Below are 20584 nucleotides of genomic sequence, written 5' to 3' on the forward strand. Positions count from 1 at the left end.
TCAGCCATCATAGCAGTAGTCAGAACTTCTGTGGGCCCTCCTGAGTGTCTCAGCCTGTTATCTCCAGAAAAACTCCCGGAGGACTGGACACTAGGGTGAAGGTCCTGACCCTTGGATGACTACTAACCTTCTATATCAGAACACTCCATTATTTCCCTTCTTCTCCTCCCTCCCCTGAAAGAGGAGTCTCAGCACAGTTATTTACAAAGATTTATTACAGCTTGGGGGAGATTCAGGTCTAGAGAAAGGGAAGAAGGAGAAGGGGACAGAACAGCTGGAGGACAAGGAAATCCTGGCGCCCCCCTCCAACGTGTGCCCCTTCTAAGGACATATACTAGGTGGCATTCCTGGCATCAAAGCACAAACAAAATGCAACAAAGCAGCCTCTGCCAGTCCATCTTCCAGGCACCCAGGAGGAGCAGGGGTGATAAAGGGATGAGTTCCAAAACGTGGAGGCTGTGGAGAAAAAAGTCTTGTCCTGGGTCCTGGTAGAAGCCAGTGAAAGGGGTAGTGACTTGGAGTTTTCCAAAGAAGAGGGGATGGAGAAAGATCTAAGGGCACCTGCAGGTTCTCAGTACCTCCTTTCCCCAGATCTTAGGGTCCTGCCCTGTGGGTCTCCTGTGCCCAGGGGAGAGGATCTGAGGAGTGGAATTATAAAGGGGCAATCCTTGTTTTGGGTTTCTGATTTTTCCAGCGTGGGCTTGCTCATATCCCACCTCCCACTGGGTGAATGGAGGAACAACTGGCAGGGATAGGCATCAGAGACTCTGGGCATCAGCCAAGGGCGGGCAAACAAGCAAACACAGACCAGCCTTAGTCTTCTAGAACTTAGAAGCCGCAGCCCTAGCAGGTGAGGGGAAGGGTACAAAACAGGATGAGGGCAGAATGGGCTTCTAGGGAAGAGCGGTGCCCCCTCCACTTCCTCTGGGGAGAGGCATGATTGGGAACTTAAGTGCCAGGCTCAGGAGGGCTGGGGCGCTGAGGCTCCTCCCCTGGCTCTGCAAAGCAAATAGAGAGGAAGTCAGGGCCTGGCCCCACCCCCCAAGTTTCCCACTCCATCTCTTCGTCCCACGCTCAAAACCTTACCATTTAGTGCTGCGTCTTCCAGTTGGTCCTCAGAGGTTCCATCTCTCTGAGGCTCATCCAGAGGGGGCGGGCGTTCCCAGGGCCCCTCCAGACCCTGGCCATAGCTTATCTTCTGCCCAGCTAGGGGTGGAAGACAGGGAATCATAACACAAGCTTTGATGGGCTGGAGGTCTAACTCTGTGGTAGAGCACATGCCAAGCACATGTGAGACCCTGGGTTCCATTCCTTCACTGCAAACTAACCAACGCAGGCTTTGAGTGTCCATCTGGATGTCCTGGAGAACGAGCTACTCTGATGACTGAGGCCAAGCTTTCTGAGTCACCATAGCATAGTGGAGAGAGCACTGGACTAGAACAACTCTTCCAATGACTCAACATATGATTTAGATACTCAGCCCATACCTTGCTAAAGGAGATGTTGTGGACGAGTGACATTATGTAGATTACCTCAAATAAGATTATGAGATAATGCCTGCAGAGCCCAGTGCCAGCATTCAGGAGTGCTGGGGGTTAATGTTGCTCCTTGGTAGTCTTGTCATGTGACCCGGTGCCCTCCTGCTTGTCCTGGGAAACTTGACCCTCTCCCTGTGTCCTGGGAGACTGGTCCCCTCTCCCTGCTCTTGGGGTCTCAGTTGGAGCTAAGTTAACAATTCCAGTCCTCTGGTCCCCTCACTGTCAAAGATGGATGCAGAGAGGTGACCCAAGCTATCTTGTTTGGGTTTAAGGGTTAAATACTTCAAGCAGAGATAGTCAGCTGTTTGTCATTCCCATAAATAATGATACCACAAAGTTTAGGGTGCAGTAGGAGGGATAGATGTGGCACAGCCTTCCATGGCCAGGCTGGAAGAAATAACTGTGGGAGGGGTGAGATCTTTCTGCCCAGAATTCTGTGGGTTTTAGGATGGCCCATGGAGATTTTTGGACCTGGAGCCTCTGGCTTCAGGCCCCTTCTATGGAGGTTTTAAGCTTCTCTCTGGTCCCTTTTCCCCAGGCAGCTGAGGTCAGAGATGCAGAGGACCAAATTGGTTCTTAAATCTAGATTCTCCATCTGGACACTAGAGGGCACCCTCCATCCCCCTAGGAAGGAAAAGGAAGAAACAGTCATTGGGTCCTGGAGAGGGCAAATCAGCCAGCCCCCTGCATCCCAGCAGAGACCACATCCCAGATTCAGAAATACAGGCACTGGGGAAATTGGGCTCTCTCAGTCCACTATCCCTGAATCTCCTCACATCCTCTCGTTGCTCTTGTGTGGAAAGTCCTTTTTTAGTTCTTTTTTTTTTTAGTTGTAGTTGGACACAATGCCTTTATTTATTTATTTACTTGTTTGTTTGTTTTATATGGTGCCGAGGATCGAACCCAGGGCCTTGCACATGCTAGGCGAGCGCTCTACCGCTGAGCCACAACCCCAGTCCCCCTTTTTTACTTCTAACCTCAAACCCTCATGTGGTCTTGCCTTAATTCTTAGGGAAGAGAGGAACCATTAAGGAAAATCTGATTGTGAGAGGAAAAAGCCAAGACTGGAGGAAGCCCAAGTCATAGGTGAGGTTAAGTGTGAGGAATTCTGTGGGGCGGGAGGAGGGGAGGCCCCATGGTGTCATTGCCGTGTACCTGTATGAAACTGTTCCAAGATCCTCCAGGAGCACCCACGCCTAATGCATGGTGGAGGAACCCACGCCTCACAGTCCCTTCAGCTTACCAGACCCCCTGATGCTCTTTAGGACTTCAGCCTGGCTGTCTTCTTCTTCCTCCTCGTCCTCATCCTCCTCCTCATCCTCATCCTCCTCTCTTGGGTAACCCAGCTCCCGCAGCTCTCCCAGCTCATCCTCCTCCTCCGAGGCCTGGTTCTCACTCAAGTTGCTGATGGTCTGCAGGTGGGACTCAGCAATGCGCTGCACGGCTGGCACAGAGAGGACCCCGGAAGGCGAGGGTCAGTCAGGCCCAAGATACAGCCCCCAGAGCTCCTCCCCATGAGTCTGGGGTAGGGGTAACTTTCTCAGGAGACACAGTTCAAGGGCCAAAGGCTACAGGCCAGCCTGCTGGAGGCCAGACCAAGGCAGAAGCAGCAGGGGGTAAATTTGATCACGTTTGATTCTTAAGCTGTCCCAAGATATTGGCCACCCCCAGAGACTGGCACCACAAAGCAGTCCCACACCATAGGGTGCCAGGCTGGGCAAGACCAGACCCGACAGGCACAGCAGCAGCTAACCATGCCCTGGCTGGGGAGCTGGCCTTGCCAACCAGCCAGTCCTGGAGACAGTATCCACCAGGTAGAAGCTGCTGTCTGCGGGCTGGGGCTTTGCTCCTTTCCATTTCTGGCGGAGAACCTTGCCTGCTTAGGGCTCATGGCTCACCCCAGTCCTCATGCAACACCCCACCACCACCAAACCACCCCGTCTTAGATGCCAATCCACACATCCCTGCCCCAGGCTCCAAGAGTAGGAATAATTGATTCTGGATTGAAGATACAATAGTCTGCAGCCAATGAAGTCCATGCCTGGGGAAGTGGCCTGTTCAGATGCAGCCCCCACAATCTTGACCCACATCCCCAAGCTCCCAGCTCCCTCTGCGGTGACCTAGAAAGCAGCAAACACACCCCACCGCCACCAAGACCTGCTTGGATAGGGCCTAGGAAGGGAACAGTGTGGGTGGCTGGAGGAAAGTTTCACAAAGATGGAAAGGAACAGGGGGCTGGGAGAAAAGGGCCACGCCGAGGGTTCTGGGGCGTGACAGGGCTAAGGAAATATCCTGAGCTGAGACTGAGCAGAGTTGGCAGGGGGTCAAAGGCTGGTAGATTTTAAAGCACATGGGACATTCAGTTCATGGCCCCCAGGCCAGACACTGCCCAGCAGGGCAGAGTTGAACAGCTCCTTGGTCTGCCCACCACCCTCCCCTCAGAAAGTCCAGGGGGTAGATCCTGGCTGGAAACCTCCGGTGCAGTGAGAAGGCCCAGTGCTCCTGCCAGCTCAGGGACAGGCACAGAGGGTGCATTGTGTGTGCCTACTGCCCCGCCCTGCCCCCAGCAGCCAGACCAGTGCCTCCCGCTGACTCTGGGCAAGATCCCCAGGCAATAAAAGTGCAATAAGTCATAAACTGCCCTGCCCTGGCCTTGAGCACTCAGCAAAGCTCCACCTCGAACCAAATGTGAGAGCTCTGGCCTTGGAGCATCCCGCCCCCAGCCAAGACAGTGTTGCCCACCCGCCCCTAAGGCCTTTGAATCCTTCCCTACAAACCCCCGTGCCTGCCAGGCCCTTTCCCTGGCCCAGAAAGGAGCAGGATCCTACCAAACAGTGCCCTCTGGGAGAGGGCCCCTGAGGGAGAGAGAGAAGGTGGCAGCTGGGGCAGCTTCCTTTCCCCCCCAGCCGGGGGAGGAGACTCCAGTTCGTGAGCTGCAGTGACAATAGGTGTGTGCAGCACCTGTGCTGGCTCCCGTGGCCTCCCTCGTGCCTCACCTCGCCTGCCTCCCTCATCCTCCCTCTTCCTCGTGCCTGCTTCCCCAGGCTGCCTCCTCCAGCTTCTTCACTTCTGGGACCCTGAACTCCCCCCACCCAGCACGTCTCCCTTTTTTATCTGCAAGAACCCAACATGGTCCCCAGAATGCCCACCTCGCTCCTGACCCCTTTTCCACCTCCCTGCCTCTCCCCACCTAGACTCTTCAAGATGTGACCCAAAGGGGAGTGTGGATGGAGACAAATTCTTGGCCACTGCCAGGTGCATGGGAAGCACCCTGGCCCCAGTCTCCTCACCCCATGTTCCCACACTCACCATTGGGCCCTGGGCTGGGATGTAGATGGGCAATAGAGTGTGTTTGGCATGCGCAAGGCCCTGGGTTCAATCCCCAGCACACCTCCCACCAAAAAGAATCCCTCACCCTACCACTTCCAGGAGGAGGCAGATTATTATGTTCTTTCCTGCAAAGATGCGACCTCTCCCTCATGCCTGCTTTGTGACCCTACAGGTAGAGAAGTCCTTCCATACCTGCTGTGTCCCTTCCTGTCCTGGAGGAAAAGAAAGAACCCCTGCCCTTCTCCTCTACTCCCAGCTCTGGCCCAGACAGGCTGGCAGGTGCACCTGTTGATCTTGGCTACTGCCAGGGAACAGTTTAAACCCACCCTAGGGAGCTCTCAGCACACCCTTCCGGTCTCCCTCCCCCTCTTCAGGGGAGGAGGGGGCTGGCCAGGCAGGAAGAGACTCAGGCTGGAGTAGAGGTGGAGATGGTAGGTGCGTGGCACTTAGCTAGGAAGAGGCCCTTTGCATACCATATCTGCACCCCTTCTCCCTCAGGTGCATTTCCCACAGTTCCTGGACAGAAGCCAAGTCTCCATCTGGCCCTAAGGCTCCCCTGGGATGCCCACCTCCTGCCCTTTGCAACTTTCTTCCCTTTTGCCTGCCTTGCTGGCCTGTTGGATTCTATATCCTTCCAATCCTGGGTCACACACCCTTCCCTCTTCGAACTCTCGCTGACCTTGGAGGCAAAGGGCCCAGGATGGCGGGAACCAAATCTCATTTTTTCCCAGTGCTAGGGATGGAACCCAAGGCCTCTGCATGCTGAGCACATACTCTACCACTGAGCCACATCCCAGCCCCCAGATCTTACTCATTTTGCCCAGTGCCCACCAGCAAGGCCTGGCACACAGCAGGGGTTCAGTATATGCTACAGGAATGACTTGTCTGTTAATACAGAAAGGAAAAGCAGAAATGGGGCGAATCCTGGATGCAGATCTGTTCAAATGAGAGGTGAAGGGGAGAGAAAAACAGGGGGACCCATGGGAGAAGGTGCCTTTTGATGGGCTTGCACAGTGGAGATGCAGACTGAGTCTCTTTCACCCATTTGTCACTTTGGGTATGTCTCTTCTTTTGACCCCCTACAAACTGTTTTAAGGGCCACAGCTGCCCTTTCCAGTCTTTGAGCACCTGTGTTTTGCAAGAAAGAGCTGGTCTCCAAGTTGGGTTGCGATGCAGGAAGCAATCACCTCTGCTTGACAAGAGCTGACATTTCACCCCCCTCCCCCACTGTCAGCCCAGTTCCAGGGCTCAAGGAACAGCCAGGCAGACAGGACAGACAGGTGGGATATAGTACCTTTCAGCGAGGGGGGTGTGTAGGCACAGGGATTGGGTCTCTTTGACTTGAGGTGGTGCCCCTCTCCTGAGGCTCTCTGCAAGGGAAGAGCCAGGTTAAATGGACTCCTCAGAGGCTCCTACCCCTCACCCTCTCTCCACTTCATCCTGCGTTGGCAACCCTGGCAGACTGGTCTAGGCTTCGCCAATGAATTCTGCACTGAGGCAGAGCTCTGACCTCACTGCTGCTTTGGGATGGGGGCTCCCAGAAGCTTAGGACCCGAGGCCCTGGGCATCCTACTGTCAGTCTGAGCAGAGGAGGATCTGTTGGGGCGCCCTGGCACCAGGACCTCTCAGAGGAGGTACCCATTGACATGCTGATGTCTCTCCAGGGTGGCACCCTCTGTTAGTTGGCTGGCAATGCAGGCACAGGTCCACTCCACCCCAAAAGGCCCAGGCATCCTCCTTCCAGCTGCCCCAGGAAACTCACCTGGTGGGGGGAGGCCTCCTCCTCTGAGGGAGCCATCAAAGGGACCAGCATCAACAGAGGATCCAGAGAGAAGGGGAGAGGGAGAGAGAAAGAATCCCAGTTACTTTTCACAAAGTCTCAGTCTCTAGGGACAAGGAGGTGTGTCCTTCCTCTTGGTGTTGGGAGGTGCTCTGCTAACCCCTGAACAGTGAGCTGAGCTCCCAGAGCTTATCTACTCCCCAGTCGTTGCTCCTATTCCTGGGACTTTGGCAGGGCCCTCAGGAAGGCATCAGAGTTAGGGTGGGGCCTGAGATGGGGAGGGAAAGAAGGGGCCCTACCTGGTGAGGAGTGCTCTGAGAGCCGGAACAGCATGGCAGGGGTTGGTCTCCTGCGCCGGATCTAAGGAGATGGAAAAAGGAGGGGCAGGATAGACACCTGCAGGATAAACACCCTAGGTCCCACTCCACCCCCATGCCCAGGCCACAGGGAAAATGCTTTGGAGACCCCAGGGAGCCTTTGAATCAAAGGCGATCTGAGCTAAAAGGAACTCTGTAGCTCACTCAACCCTTTCATTTTGCACAGATGAAAACTCTGAGGTTCAGAGAGGTTCAGCCATGTGCTCAAGGTCACACAGCACATAAACTCCAAAGGACTAGAAAAAACCTAGTCACTAACTCTTAGCCCAGGCCCGTTCCATTCATGTCTCCTCCAGAGCTAACATCTCCCTTTTTATCTTCTCTCACTGAGGCCCTTCCTCTCTCCAGTTTCTGAAGACCTTGGGAGCTGTGGTTTAGTCTGTGGTTTGTGCTTCCTGATGCCTAGGATGGGCCCTCTGGAGGAGATGCCCGTGGGTCATGGCACCCACATGGCCCTGCCCATCTAAGAACAGCTCAAGGGCTCCAAAGAAACTGGAACCAGCTACAGAGGGAGACTGAGCCAGGGCACTGTGGACACCTCGGCCTCACACTGAGGCTCAGGTGTGGGTCTGAGTCCCAGATGCCCAGAGGCCTGGGGATATCTCTGGAGGCAGGGAGAGCTCTGGCCCTCTCTGGCAATCTTTCTCAGGCTGTAGAGTTCACCCAGTCCCTGTGAGAAATGAGAAGTTGCCCTCCTTGCCGCAGGAGCCAGGCTGTATCCTGAGAGTGGGGGAATGAGCACTCCCAGCAACTGCCCCCCCCACACTAGCTTGGCAATCAGACCAACTGTCAGTTAATTAGGTCCCTTTTGAGCTCCAGGGAAATGCACAAAGAGAACCAGGTGAGTCAAGCTGAAACTGTCACTTTCCCCTGCCAAGCTTCCAGCACTGCCCTCCAGACCCCAACTCCCAGTATCCCCGCAGAATGACTTGGCCCCTTCTCACTGCTCTGCTAGAAACCAGTGGCATCTCATCAACAAGTGTCCCCTGCTGGGCTGTGGGCTCAGACCTCTGCCTCACCCCCCCCCCACAAACACACACACACACACACACACACACACACACACACATTTGGAGACCTCCCAGCCCCCATGAGGGAGTAACTGGTCACCTTTCCCACCTTGAGGTTAGGGCTCCAGGACCCCACAACAGAAAGAGGTCAGAACAAGGTGCTAGTCACTCCAGGTCAGACACGCAGGGTGCGACTGGAGGCCAGCAGGGCAGTGGGGAACCAGGGTGACAGGCTCAGACTCCTGGGCCGTGTAATAGGGTCAATGTGTGATGTACCAGTTTTCTCACATGTGACCAGCTGTGGAGCTGGAATCGGGACCAGTGGTCCGGGTGGTAACCTAGGGAAAGGAACTAGCCCAGGGCAAGTGTGCAGGGCGGAAAGGACAGTCTCCCAGGAAACCAGCCTGTCTCAGAAGCTCAGAATTCTCAGGCCCGGGGATCGGGGCGGCCGGGAAAAAGTTGCCGAGTCTCCAGCCAACTTCACGCGCTGCCCGGCGCCCCCGCCTTGGCCGAGGCCACGTGCCCTCCTGGCACCCCATCCCCGGACGGGTGGGCTCAGCAGCTCCGGGGAGTGCGCTGGGAGCGCTGCGGGGCGGAGCGCGGCCCCCTTACCATCTCCACCTGGCGGGGGTCGAGTTGGCTCGGGGGTGCGGGCACCGAGAACTGGATCTTCTTTCGGTCCTTGGGGTCCATGGCGGGCGCCTCGGGATCTCGGGCTGCGTCCCTGCTCGGCTCCCCTGTGCTGCTCGGGCCGTGGCACTGCCAGCGAGTGCGTGCGGCGAGAAGAAGGAGGAGGAGGAGGAGGAGGAAAAGGAGGAGGAGGAGGAGAAGGCGGCGGCTCCCGCACAGATAAAAATACCGCGCCGAGCGAGGGGAGGGCGAGCAAGCGCCGGGAGGGCTCGGCCGCCGGGCTCGCCTCCCGCGCCGGGCTCGGCGCGCCCCCCACTCCCGGGCCCGCCGCGCTCCTGCTCCGGGTCTCCGCCCAGGTCCCCGCGCGCCCCAGCGGGCTGCCCGGCTCCCGCGCCCCGGGCTCTGCCTCCTTCCTCGGGCTCCCGAGGTCGCTGCCCGCCCGCGGGTCTTTTCTCAGCGAATCCTGACCTGCCTCTACCTCCCTCCCGTGCCTCTCTTCGCCCCCGGGTCTCTCGGTCTCTGTGGGGCTCCCTCCTCTAGTGCCAAATCTGGGGTCCCTGCCCGTCCCCTCTGCCAGGGACTGGCGCGGGGCGCTGGGAGGGAGGGCGTAGGAGAAAGTAGCCAATGAGCATCGAGAACCGTGCTCCCCTGGGGCTGGGAGGAGGTGTGCAGCGCGGGGCCGGGCCGGGATCGGGGAGCGGCCAGGGCCCCCTGCCGACTCCCCAGAACTCCAGGCTGCATTATTGATGGAGTCCAGCCGGGAGGATGAAGGAGGGGGGGAGAGGGGAGAGGGACAGCGGGAAGTCAGGGACTCGGGCTTTAACCACTCAGTGGCCCTGGTACTTGGAGTTTCATGGAAGGTCTGTGAGGGTGAGGAGAAGAGTACCAGCGTGTCACGCTGTGAATGGGGGTGTCCTAGAAAGCGAGTGCGTGTGAACGAGGTGTGCGTGGGAGGACACGTGTCAGTCACATCGTGGCAGGGAGTATGTGCAAGTGAGTTCCAGGGGCCTGTGGTGCTATAGCTCGGGAATGGGGGGAGCAGTGTGGTGTGAGTGTGTGTGTGTGTGTGTGTGAGTCTACATGAGTAAGTGTGTCAGAGTGTTAAAGATTAGGGTGTGAGTGGCAGGGCGTGGGAGGGCTGCGTGTGTGCGGGGGAGGGTGTGGGTGTGGGGGAGGACGTCAGAGGCTGTCAAGGTGATGGGCAGGCGGGTGCCAGCTTGAGGGGTGGGAGCAGTGTATCCACAGGGCCTATGCAGTAGAGGGGCTCCTGGCTGTGAATGTGAGCATATTCCCTGGGGGAGAGGGGGATGTGTCCTTACCATGATGTACCCTGCATTCACGTGTCTTCTGCCTTTTCTCCCCAGATCTAATGGGGGAGGGGGCAGAGCCAGCCCAGGGGGCAGGTGGGGGACTGCCTTACCAGTACACGTGCCATCACATGTGTGAGCTGGGTGCATTGAGCAACAGAACTTGGGAGAAAGGTGCTTATGCTACTGAGGTGCAAGCCTCCTTTCTACAGAGGTGCTTGTGTGTGTGTCGGAGGGGATGGGAGGGGAGGGCCACCCTGTGGACTGGAGAGTCCCTGTTTACCTGTCCAAGCCATTTGGTCTTTGCAGGAGCTGGCATTTCCCTCTTCAGGGCTGTTCACCAGGGTGGGACTCTCTGTAGCGACCAAAAGGTGTGTGTGTGCATAGGCGTATGTCTTCCTGGGGCTCTGTTTGTGTTGGCTGTCTTCTCTCCTGGTCACTCTTGGGCCTGGAACAGCCAGGAGTCCTCCCTAGCCTCCAACTCCACAGCAACTTTTCCATTCCCAGCCCCAGCACACTGGCTCTTTGGCCCAGGGAGAGGCCAGAGCAAGCTTATGGGGAAATGGGATCAGGGGCATGCAGTTCTGCCCCACAGTCAGTGTCCACTGGGGGAGGGGGCGCGAGAAAGAGTGGTGGGAGGGGCAGAGCTCTGCTCACAGGAATGGGATGTCCTGGCCACTCAGCTCCTTCAACCCAGGCCTGGCTCAAGTCCCTGTGTGTTTGTTGATTTAAATATGTCAGGAAACAGCCGGATACCAAGTTGCTGGCCCAGGGGTGTGGACACCTCTGGCAGCCCCTGACTTGGCCCAGAACCCCTCTTCCAGATGGGGTGTGGTGGGGAGTGGTAAAGACAGGGTTGACCTTAGGAGGTTTAACCTTAGGAGGGGAAGCAAAGGGAGCCTGGGTCAGGGCATGGGTCAGGCAGTAACCTCAACAATCAGGGGGCCGAGGTGGGAGCAAAGGGCCAGTACTGGGGTGTACAGGCAAAGATCACAGAGGGGGATAACAGGGACAGAGGACAGCAGACAGTGATGAGAGGACAGGGATGGGGGCACAACCCCCAGCTGCTCCTCAGCTCCTACGGAAGCTGTGAAGGGCTGGGAGCACACTGTGAGCCTTGTTTGAACCAGCAGGGCCTGTGCCTAGAGGATCTGCTCTGGGAGACCCTGAGTCAGGAAGAATCCTCTGAACCCAGGCTGCACCAGGGAAGGGAGACAGAGCAGAAAGCCTGTCAGCCAGGCCTGAAGATGGGGTCTTTGGAAGTGGAAGGGAGCTCTTCACCGGCTTCGCCCAGCTTTGGCCAAGCACCTGTGCTTCTGACTGCTCAACCCTGGGGCCATGAGGGATGGGGAAGACCGGCCAACAGAGGTATAGACAAGAAGGACAAATAGGAAGGGGAGGGAGGATAGGGACACAGAGCTAGGAGGTTAGGGAGAAAGGGGAGGAGGTAGGAAAAAGCGAAGAGAAAGAGACAGAAAACCCATGTGAGAGATGGAGAGACAAAGGGAGGCAGAGAGGAGAAAGCGTCACGACAGAGAGGCAGCAGACAGAGATGGAGAGAGAGTAAAAATAGCTCAGCATTAAGATAATTGCAGCTCACAGCTCTGCCCTCCGTTAGGAATTAAATGAGGTTTTATTACTTTGATTTTTCTCTCCTGGATCCTACGCGACTTCTTAAGAACTTGGGGAAAAGTTTTTCCGGTGGGCGGCCAGGTGGCGGGGGCTGTGTGGGCGACAGAGGAGGAAGGGAACTGCACTTCTGGGAGCTGAGGGGAAGGGCGGGCGGGCAGGGGCAGGAGTGGGTCGGAGCTGGTGGAGGCAGTGAAGCCCAACAGAGGCTGGAGGAGGGGACCAGGGCCAGGCTTGGGAGATGAGGGGCTGAGAAGCTGGGGGCCACAGAGTGACCTGCATTCACTTTGACTTGGGATTAATCATATGCAAATGAGATGTAAAAATAATATGCCACTCCCCAGTTATTATTCTCGAGTTAGAAGCACGGGTGGTTAGGTCCAAGGAACAAATTCAAGACCTCGTTTGACTTAACTAATTGAATTATGGGTTTTCTGCTTGGACGGATTAAAAAAAAAAAGTTTTCAGTAGGTGTTTATTAATGCACATAGGTCTGAGAGCCCTGTTTTGAGGCCTGTTCTTCCTGCATTTACCTTCTCATCATTGCCCAGTGCCTGCCACAGAGCCTGGCACACAGCAGACACTACACTCACCTTCTTTGGAAGGTGACTTATGCATGGTGTAGTGAAGCCTCTGCCCTTCTTCTTGAAGATGGTGAGAGGGGACAATCTGGGATATTCCTTCCTGCTCCCCAAGCAAGATATAGTCACATGAACAGAACTTAAAACTGGGGAGTAGGAATCTCAGATTTGTAGTTTACTGTGTGGATTCGGACAAATTCCTTAGCTTCCACGTGCCCCTATTTTCTTACATTTCAAAGCCCACTTTCCATGGTGCCTGTGATGATTTAATAATATAAAACTTAAAGCCCCTAGTCTAGTTCAGGACTGAGGATAGTCCTCAGGATTTGTCTTCCCTGCAGCTATAGGGTGCAGTTCTGAAAATGGCCAGCAGATGGCAGAATCAGCCAGGGTTTGGGCAGATGGAGCTGCTGGCACCATGGATTTGTAGTTGGGCATCACACCGGTGACCTTGGCACCACTGAAGTGAACTGGAGTTGGCAGAGTTGGCATGTGGCAGCTGGAAGGCAAGCCCCTGGAAGTCCTGGGAAGCAGCCTTAGAGGAGCTAGAGAGTTCTGGTTGGGCATTCAGGGGTATCTTTCCTTACCCTCAAGGAGAGATTGGGATGGGTGAAGGGACAGAGAAAAAAATTCCAAAGTCCATCTCTGGGGAAACACACAGATAAGGGAAAGTAGAAGGCAAGGCGCTGTCAGTGGGGACAAGGGTGGTACTAGGACAGGTGGGCCATCATCTGAGACAATTCATTCATTCATCTGTTATGTATCCATTCAATATTTTCACATTGGGTGCTTAGGTGCTATTTTATTATGTTTTGGAGGCACTAGGGATTTTAATTCAGGGGCGCTGTACCACTGAGCTACATCCCAGCCCTTTTTATTTTCTATTTTGTTACAGGGTCTTGCTAAGTTGCCCAGGCTGGCCTCAAACTTGTCCTCCTGCATTCAGACTCTACAGTAGCTGGAATTACAGGTGTGCATCACCAGACCTGGCTAGATGCTTTTAAAAAATCAAGTTTGTAAGGGGAAGATCAGATATCATAAAGATATAGGGAAGATCAGTGGAGTAAAAGGAGATTGAGAGGGAGGGAGGAGGTTCAGGAAAAGGAGGAAATGTGGAATGAATTTAGCAAAATCACTCTATGTGCATGTATAAATATACCACAGTGAATTCCACCTTTATGTACGCACATGTGAGATAATAAAATAAGAAGCAAATAAATAAGTGAGTGACAGGAAGACCAGTAGAGTAAAGGAAGAAAAATAGGGGGAGGCAGGAGGGAAGGAAAATGGGGGGGGGCACTGGATATTGAAATGAAGTAAATAAAATTCCATGCATGTATGATTTCATCAAAATGAACCCAGCTATTATGTATAACTATAATGCACTAATTTTAAAAAGAAAAACAATCAACTTCTTTCAGTTAGAGTTTACATACAACAAAATGTACCTTTTTTTTTTTTTTTTGGTACCAGGGATTGAAACCAAGGGAGCTAAACCACTGAACCACATCCCCAGCCTTTTTTTTTTTTCTATTTTATTTAGAAACAGGGTCTCATTGAATACCTTAGGGCCTTGCTAAGTTGCTGAGGCTTGCTTTGAACTAGAGATTCTCCTGCCTCGACCTCTGAAGCCGTTGGGATGGGATTACAGGCGTACTCCACTGTGCCCAGCAAAATGTACCAATTTTAAGTATACATTTTGTAGTATGCGACCACTACAACACAGATATAGAATATTTCCATCACTCTAAGACGTCCTTTTGCCTCATCGAAGTCAACTCCCCCCCCCACCATGGATGTATCATAACTCTTAGCACGCCAAATTGAAACATGTCCTTCCCACCATTTATCTTTATACTCAAAATATAGAAGGCATTACATACTGTAGAGAGCATGGGTTGAAGAAAGGAGGCAAATACGTCATAGAAATTGACAACGGGTGATGTATATAAAGCATTTACTCTGTGCTGGGCACTGGACTGGGATCTTTATATGCATGATCTCTTTTGATCCTCACTAGTATCATTCCATTTTACAGAGGAGGCAAGTGAGGTTCAGAAGGCTTCAGCCGCTTTGCCTAGAGCCTGCTTCAAACGCCGTCTGACACATCGCTCGTTCTTTACTGCTGTCTTTAACACATTCAGGATGAAAGAGGGCAAGATCGTTAGCATGCACGTGCGCGGTCTTCTCTCCTGCTTGGCATGGACCTGGTTTCTCTCTCTCCTCCAGCCCAGTTTGGACCCATAGTTGGAGAAGCCGAAATCGATGTGCCGAGGCTGCCCTCTGGTGATAGAAAAGAGAACAGTACTATTTGTGCCCTCTGGCGCCCCCAGGTGGGAGCTGGGATGTTCCGAAGACAGCGAGCTGCAGCCCACAGCGGAGGCAGCCTCAGCCCCGGGCACCTGGAGACCCCCTGCTCTGGCCACTGCCTGGTGCCCCCCGAGGTGCCAGCTGAGGCTGCCCCCGAAGAATGCCAGCTGCCTGATCTCTCCGCCTCCCACTCCCTCCACCAGCTTCACACACACTCCAATCCCGGTCCAGTCGGCTGCTTCCATTCCCTGAAGAAGAGGCCCTAAAGTTAAAACAGCTGTTAATTTATAAACCAATTTTTCCGTGACTGCTTAATAAATCGCCAGCAGCTGCTCTGCCCCCTCCTCCTGCCCAGGCACCCGGCCCCGGGGGCTGCATGGAGAAGCTCAAAGCAGCCAGCCTGCCCCTTCTGCCTCCTTCCCCCAGTCCCCTAACCTACCCCCATTTCCCAGAAACTGGGCTTGTTTGGGGGAACCCCTGGTGAACCCATATTCTCTGGTCTTCAGTGGAGTACTGAGATGAAAATAGGTTTTCTTTCCTAGTAGGCTGCAGCCCGAAGGCCACTCCTCCAGTGCCCCACAACCTTCAGCCTAGACTCCCAAGCCCAGACGGTGGACATCAAAGGTTTCCCTAGTTCTGAGGAAATGGGGGTGTCCAGATTCCCTGGAGAAGATCCCCTGATCCACTAGGAGATAAGGGGATCTTGGTCTGGCCCAGGGCTCATCCCTGAGAGCGCAGGAATCTCAATTTCCCCTAACAGGGTGGTCCCTCTGACAGATGCTAACCGACTCCCTGACCCTGCTGTGTTCTCAGGGGTGGGCTGGGAGGGGCAAGGGATGCTGGGATATCGTCCCACTCTAGGGAAATGCCCACACACACCACCCTCAGGATAGTGGAGGGGAGGGATTTGGGCCTCCTGATCATTCACTCTGCATGGCTTCTGCTAGTATATAAAAGGGAACAGGAAAATCCACATGGAGGTGGGGTCCATGTGACCACCAGGCATAGGACATGTTCTTTCTCCTTGCACCTGCATCCAGGGTGCAGATCTGCTGGACATGGGGGTCCATCCAGCCATGCCACAAGCTCAGTAAAATGGGGAGCAGGGGTGTAAAGCACACCAGCTCAGGAGTTCAAATCCTGGTTCTTCTACTTTACTAGCTATGTGACCTTGTCATTCATACCTGTCTTTCTTCCTTCAAGGTCTTCACTTACAAAATGGGGATAACAAAATTGTGAAAGCTAAGCAAATTGATGCATATAAGCACATAGGGGGGAAAGTGATTTATTACAAGATGCTACTTAGGGGCTCAGCGTGTGTGTGTCAGTGCTAGGGTGCTTGTCCTCAGATCCATTCCCAGCACCGGGGGAAAAAAAAAAAGTGGTATTTATTTTTCAACTCCCCTGCTGGAAAGAGCCCTCTGGAGTTCCTGGTTATCCCCACAGCAAATCTTGGGGGGCAAAAGGGCCCAGAGAATTTCTAAGGGAAATGGGGGAATAGAGATGATGGGGACAAAATTAAGTAAAAAACCCAACTAGATCTCTGGGTTACATGTCTTGCAGGAGCTTTCTCCTTCTGGGCTCTTCTATTTTCCCCCATCCCTTTGCCCCACCCCTGACTCCACTCCAGCAGCAAAAGTTGACCCTTTGCCAACAGGCTCCTGAAATTGGAAGGAAAAGGATCCACTCCACCCCTGCTCCTGGTTCTCCTTACTAATTTAAAGCCCTTCCATTTCATCTCCTGTTCTCTGGTCAGCAAGGGTTGTCATGACTCCCTCCTGCCCCAAGCCCAAAAGGAAGGAACATCAGAGAGCCTGGTGAACTCTGCTGTCCCACACTTAGTTTGGCCTTACTATACCCTTCCTGGGTGTCCCAGAGCAACTTAGTCAACCTTTCTGAGCTTTGGACTCCACATCTCTAAAATGTGGATAATCCCAGAACCTAGCTCCTGAGTTATTGTGATTGGAATGGGGTATGGCTGATGAAGGTTTTTAGCACAAGGTCTGGCTCACAGCGGGATCTGCAGACATGGTGATGGAGAAAGGTGACAGTAGGGGTGATGGAATGAATGCAGGTGCCAGAATTGAACTGTCTGGATTCAAATCCCACTCCTCAGCACCGTGAGGCGACTTTGGGCCAGGTTCTTGGCTTTCCTGTGCCACTTCTCCATCCATAAAATGGGGACAGTAACAGAATCTGTGTCACCTGGTGATTGTAAATGACAGTTCTTCAGATACACAAATGATCCCTGAGTTGTTTTATCCACCTCATTAGAGGCTGACCTTCTGTGACTTTGCCCCACCCCAAAGCATTTTGGTGGCAGGAGATTGGAAGGTGATCACTACAAGACTGGAGACCCTGGCATGGGGGTCCAGCTCAAAAGAAGCCCACAGTCCCCACCTCTGCACTGTGCCCAACTCTGGCATCCCCTTTGACCCATTGGCTTTGGCACAATGGGTTCCCTCTGCCTCCCCTGGTCAATAGCCCCGTGAAGCAGCCAGCCCCATCCCGGTGCCTGGGTCCTGAATACCTCCTGGAAATAAAGCAGGGTCCCCAGGGTCCACTCAAGCCCAGGACTGCTCTGCCAGGGTGCCAGCTGGTGCCCACAGGGGCGGGGCAGTGGTTGATCATGTGTAAAGGGAAAGTTGGAGGCACCCCCAACCTTGGTGGCCCCCACCAGAGACAAGAAAAGGCACTCAGGACATCTCCTGGGAATAGGAAGAGGTGAAAGCTAAACTTGACCTGCCCCGGACTTCAGTTTGCCAGGTCACCCCGGGGATGGAGTCTTCATTCTGCTCTCCAGGACTCCCTGGGGTTCCAAAGGCCTTGGCATTGGCCTCCCAGAGATCCTTGCCCTCTTTCCTTTCTTAAAGAAACGAAGCTCAGCCTCTTCCTCTCCGCCCAGATTCTCTCATTAGAATCTATCCAAGGGGACACTTAGCCTCAGAAGGGAAGGAAAAAGCCAGAAGCACGCTCAAGACAGCCCCTGCAGGGCGTGGGGCTGCCTCTTGAAGCCCGCCTACGGCGCCGGTCCCTGCCAGGGTCACCCGGCGCTGGCAGCCCCTGCCCCTTCCCGCCTCCACTGGCCCTTTAAGAGCCTCTCCGCGCGCTGCCGTCCCGGATCAGCCAGAGAGACCATTAAAATTTTATGCAGAATGAAAATGGGCCAGGTCTCCAGCTTCCTCGCTCCCATCCAATGATTTATTACTCGCAAATACCACAGAACTAATTAGTATAGTAATTAATTAATACGCATTTGCATATTTGCATGTGCAATTAGTGCAGTGGAGTGATTACTGGGAGAATGAGGGGCCCCGATTGTCAGATGTGAGGGGGAAGTGGCCTGGAAAAGAGTTAGTGGGAATGAACTTTGTAGGGAGCGCGAAGGCGGGGAGGGCGGGAGGCGAGCGCGCGGGCCGGGGCGCGGGCGCAGCGGCCGCGCAGGGGAGCGCGATGCCCGGGTCCCCCGCGGCCCCCGGACTGCGGTCCCGGGGTCGCGACCCGCGCCCCCCGCGCCGCCCGCGCCGCCCGCGCCTCGCCCCGCCCCCGCCGCGTGGCACGGCTCCAAGCGCGCGCCTGATTGTTATGCATTGTGTTTCTTGTTGCGAGCGGAGCCGGGCGGAATGGGGCTGGCACAAGCTGTTTCCCTGCCACGCGGCGGTGGCACCTTAAAGGCGCAGCGTCCCCTTCCCGCCGCCGCCGCCGCCGGTCCGCTCCCGCCGACCCCAATCTCAGTGTCCAGGCCACCCAGGCCCCAAGGCTGGCTGCCGGCGGGAGGCCGCCCAGGAGGGGCGCGGTCCCCGAGGGCGCGAGACACGTGCCGAGGGAGCCCGGCAGGCACGAAATCAGGGCTGCCAGCGGGACTGGGCGGCTGGGGCGCGCCGGGCGCAGTGCCAGGCGCGGGGCGGGGGAGGGCAGGAGAGACCTGGAGCAAGCCAGAAGAAGGACAAGGAGGAGAAAAAGCAAGTGGCAGGGGCCACGGGGTGCCAAGTGTTTACTCATAGGACACCGCTTTTAATCTCAAGAGGATTCTGTGAGGCAGGATTCCTTATTCCCATTTTACAGACGGAGGAGGATCAGAGAGGAGCTGGCAAGGAAGTGGTAACTATGGGATTCTTGGAGTCCCTCCGTTCAGCCCCCAGTACTCAATATGTGCCAGGAGCCACAGGGAGCCATATTTTCTCAAAGGAAATCAGGGAGGACTTTCCGGTGGAGGAAGCACCTCCCCGAGCCTGTAGGGAAGAGGACAACGATTTCTGAAGGAGCTAAGGAAAGCAGGAAGCAGGGTGGATAAACCCCGTGTTTAATGGGGCTGCCTCTGCTGCGGTAAAGAAGAAGCTGGAACACCCTCCCACTTACCCACTTGACCCCGCCCCCAGAACTTGATAAACGCGGGGCTTTGGCCTCTGTGACTTGGGAGCCTAGACTGAGCACAAACCTTAGGCACGAGTTTTTCCCAGTGTACCCTGTTTTCCCTCTTGATTGCAAAGTCTGCTGGTCCTGCAGTGTGGAGATCACTGGAGTCCAGAGAACTCCACACAGTGAATAAAAGCACGACTGGGATGTCAGACAGCTTTGTTCTTCGAATCTGGTCTGGGCTCTGCTACTTGTTGGTGACCTTTGCAATGACCCCTAACACCAACCTTTCTGTGCTTCAGCATGCAGGACTTGAAGGGGTGGTACCAGTCCACCCTTCCTCTGATGTCCTGAGAATGAAGCAAGGTGATTTGTGTGAAGTCCAGTATTGGGCTCAGATAATGCCCACCACTGTCATGATTACATTACCACATCACCACTAAGAGTGTTGAAGTCCCAGGACAGGAGGACACCACAGTAGGAATCAGGGTGCTGGTGTCTAGTCCCAGCTCTGCCATTCACTGTGTGAGACCAGACAAACCACTCCGGCCTCTGTGCTATTTTGTTCTCTGTGAAAGGGAGGTTGGTTCTGCCCTTGTACTGTTCCCTTCCCTCCCCATGGGCCCCAGTTAAGAAGCTCCTACCCTATAAGGATAGAACCCAGGCCCCTCAGGGAAGTGAAGTGGAAGAAGGTCACACTCCTGGTCTGGCTGTCCCCTATCTTGAAGTGGAAGTCTGATTCATGCTGTCCTGGGCTTCAGCCTCCTGGGACTGAGCCAAGAGGCCTCTAGATAAATTGTGACCTCCTGCCCTGACCATGCCTTTCACATACACTCTACCCAGGTGGCCCTTTGAGCTGCAGTGTGGGTCATCTGTGCCTATTGCCAGTCCTAGTGTCCCCAACATTGATGTGTCAGGTTTCAAGGACACATCAGAGAACTGTTCATTATCTGGCCCCCAGAATTTCCCAGACCTCTGGCTCTGCTTTCTAGAGGAGGCAACTGGGAAATGCCCAGTTCACAGGAAGCTGGCAGCAGAGCCCCTCCCCACACCCTTGTTCTTCCCATTGCCCAGCAAGGGACCCAGCCCCCATCATTCCATGTTTGGCCACTCCAGAGTGCACTCATAACCTGCTGTCTTTTGGTCCTCCCATCAGTGCTGAGGCACAGCTGGACAGGTGGACAGGTGACACTATTCCCATCTTGCAGATGAGGAAGCAGAGGGTTACATGATGTGCCCAAGGTCAAGATACTGCTAAGCCGGTGCTCTGATGCCACCTTGAGCTCTCTGTTGCCTTCCTCAGAGGACCCTGGAGTAGGGTTGGGAGGGAGGTGAGGCAAGACATGCCTGCTGCTTGTGTGGAAACCCGACAAGGGAAGCAGAACAAAGATGTGGCAATGAAGATAGCTCCAGGAACCCAAATATTTAAAAACTAAAATTGATTAAGGGCTTGAGGCAAAAATCACATCTGGATGGGGCTATGGGCTGAAGTAGCACTCCTCTGTTAGCTTGCTTGGAGCTCATTACTGTCCAAGCAATCAGGTCTTATTGTAATTATCATCCCATTTTACAGATGGGAAGGTTGAGTTTCTGCATGAGTGCTGGGCTTGGTGCGTAGGCTGCAGAGAAAGGAGAGGAGATTTCCAGGGGGTACCTATAGGTGGGTGTCTTGTCCTGGCTGCAGTTTCCAGTTTCTGGGGTAAAACTGGAGCTCTTCCAGAGGCAGGCCAGGCCTT

The 20584-nt window shown here is 54.7% G+C and overlaps 1 protein-coding gene and 1 long non-coding RNA gene across 6 annotated transcripts; one reads left to right on the forward strand and one right to left on the reverse strand.

Annotated features, from left to right (window-relative positions):
- Positions 1-196: 196 nt before the first annotated feature.
- On the reverse strand, positions 197-8784 carry Ppp1r1b (protein phosphatase 1 regulatory inhibitor subunit 1B). Its single transcript, XM_005321778.5, has 7 exons — positions 8648-8784; positions 6948-7008; positions 6631-6653; positions 6163-6238; positions 2782-2982; positions 1087-1206; positions 197-998 (listed from the first exon to the last, which is right to left on the reverse strand). The coding sequence occupies exons 1-7, from the start codon at positions 8726-8728 to the stop codon at positions 949-951; spliced, it is 612 nt and encodes a 203-aa protein (XP_005321835.1). The 5' UTR covers positions 8729-8784; the 3' UTR covers positions 197-948.
- Positions 8785-9394: 610 nt separating this feature from the next.
- On the forward strand, positions 9395-14784 carry LOC120884096 (uncharacterized). Of its 5 annotated transcripts, none has more exons than XR_005726319.2 (5): positions 9395-9525; positions 10282-10343; positions 11106-11340; positions 13078-13152; positions 14221-14784. It is a non-coding gene; the product is annotated as an uncharacterized LOC120884096 (long non-coding RNA). The 5 variants fall into 5 exon arrangements; XR_005726313.2 differs by lacking the exon at positions 9395-9525 and adding an exon at positions 9846-10146; XR_013436040.1 differs by lacking the exon at positions 11106-11340.
- The last annotated feature ends 5800 nt before the right edge of the window (positions 14785-20584 follow it).

The sequence above is a fragment of the Ictidomys tridecemlineatus genome, chromosome 3 (genome assembly GCF_052094955.1).
Source record: "Ictidomys tridecemlineatus isolate mIctTri1 chromosome 3, mIctTri1.hap1, whole genome shotgun sequence".
NCBI classification, from domain to species: domain Eukaryota; kingdom Metazoa; phylum Chordata; class Mammalia; order Rodentia; family Sciuridae; genus Ictidomys; species Ictidomys tridecemlineatus.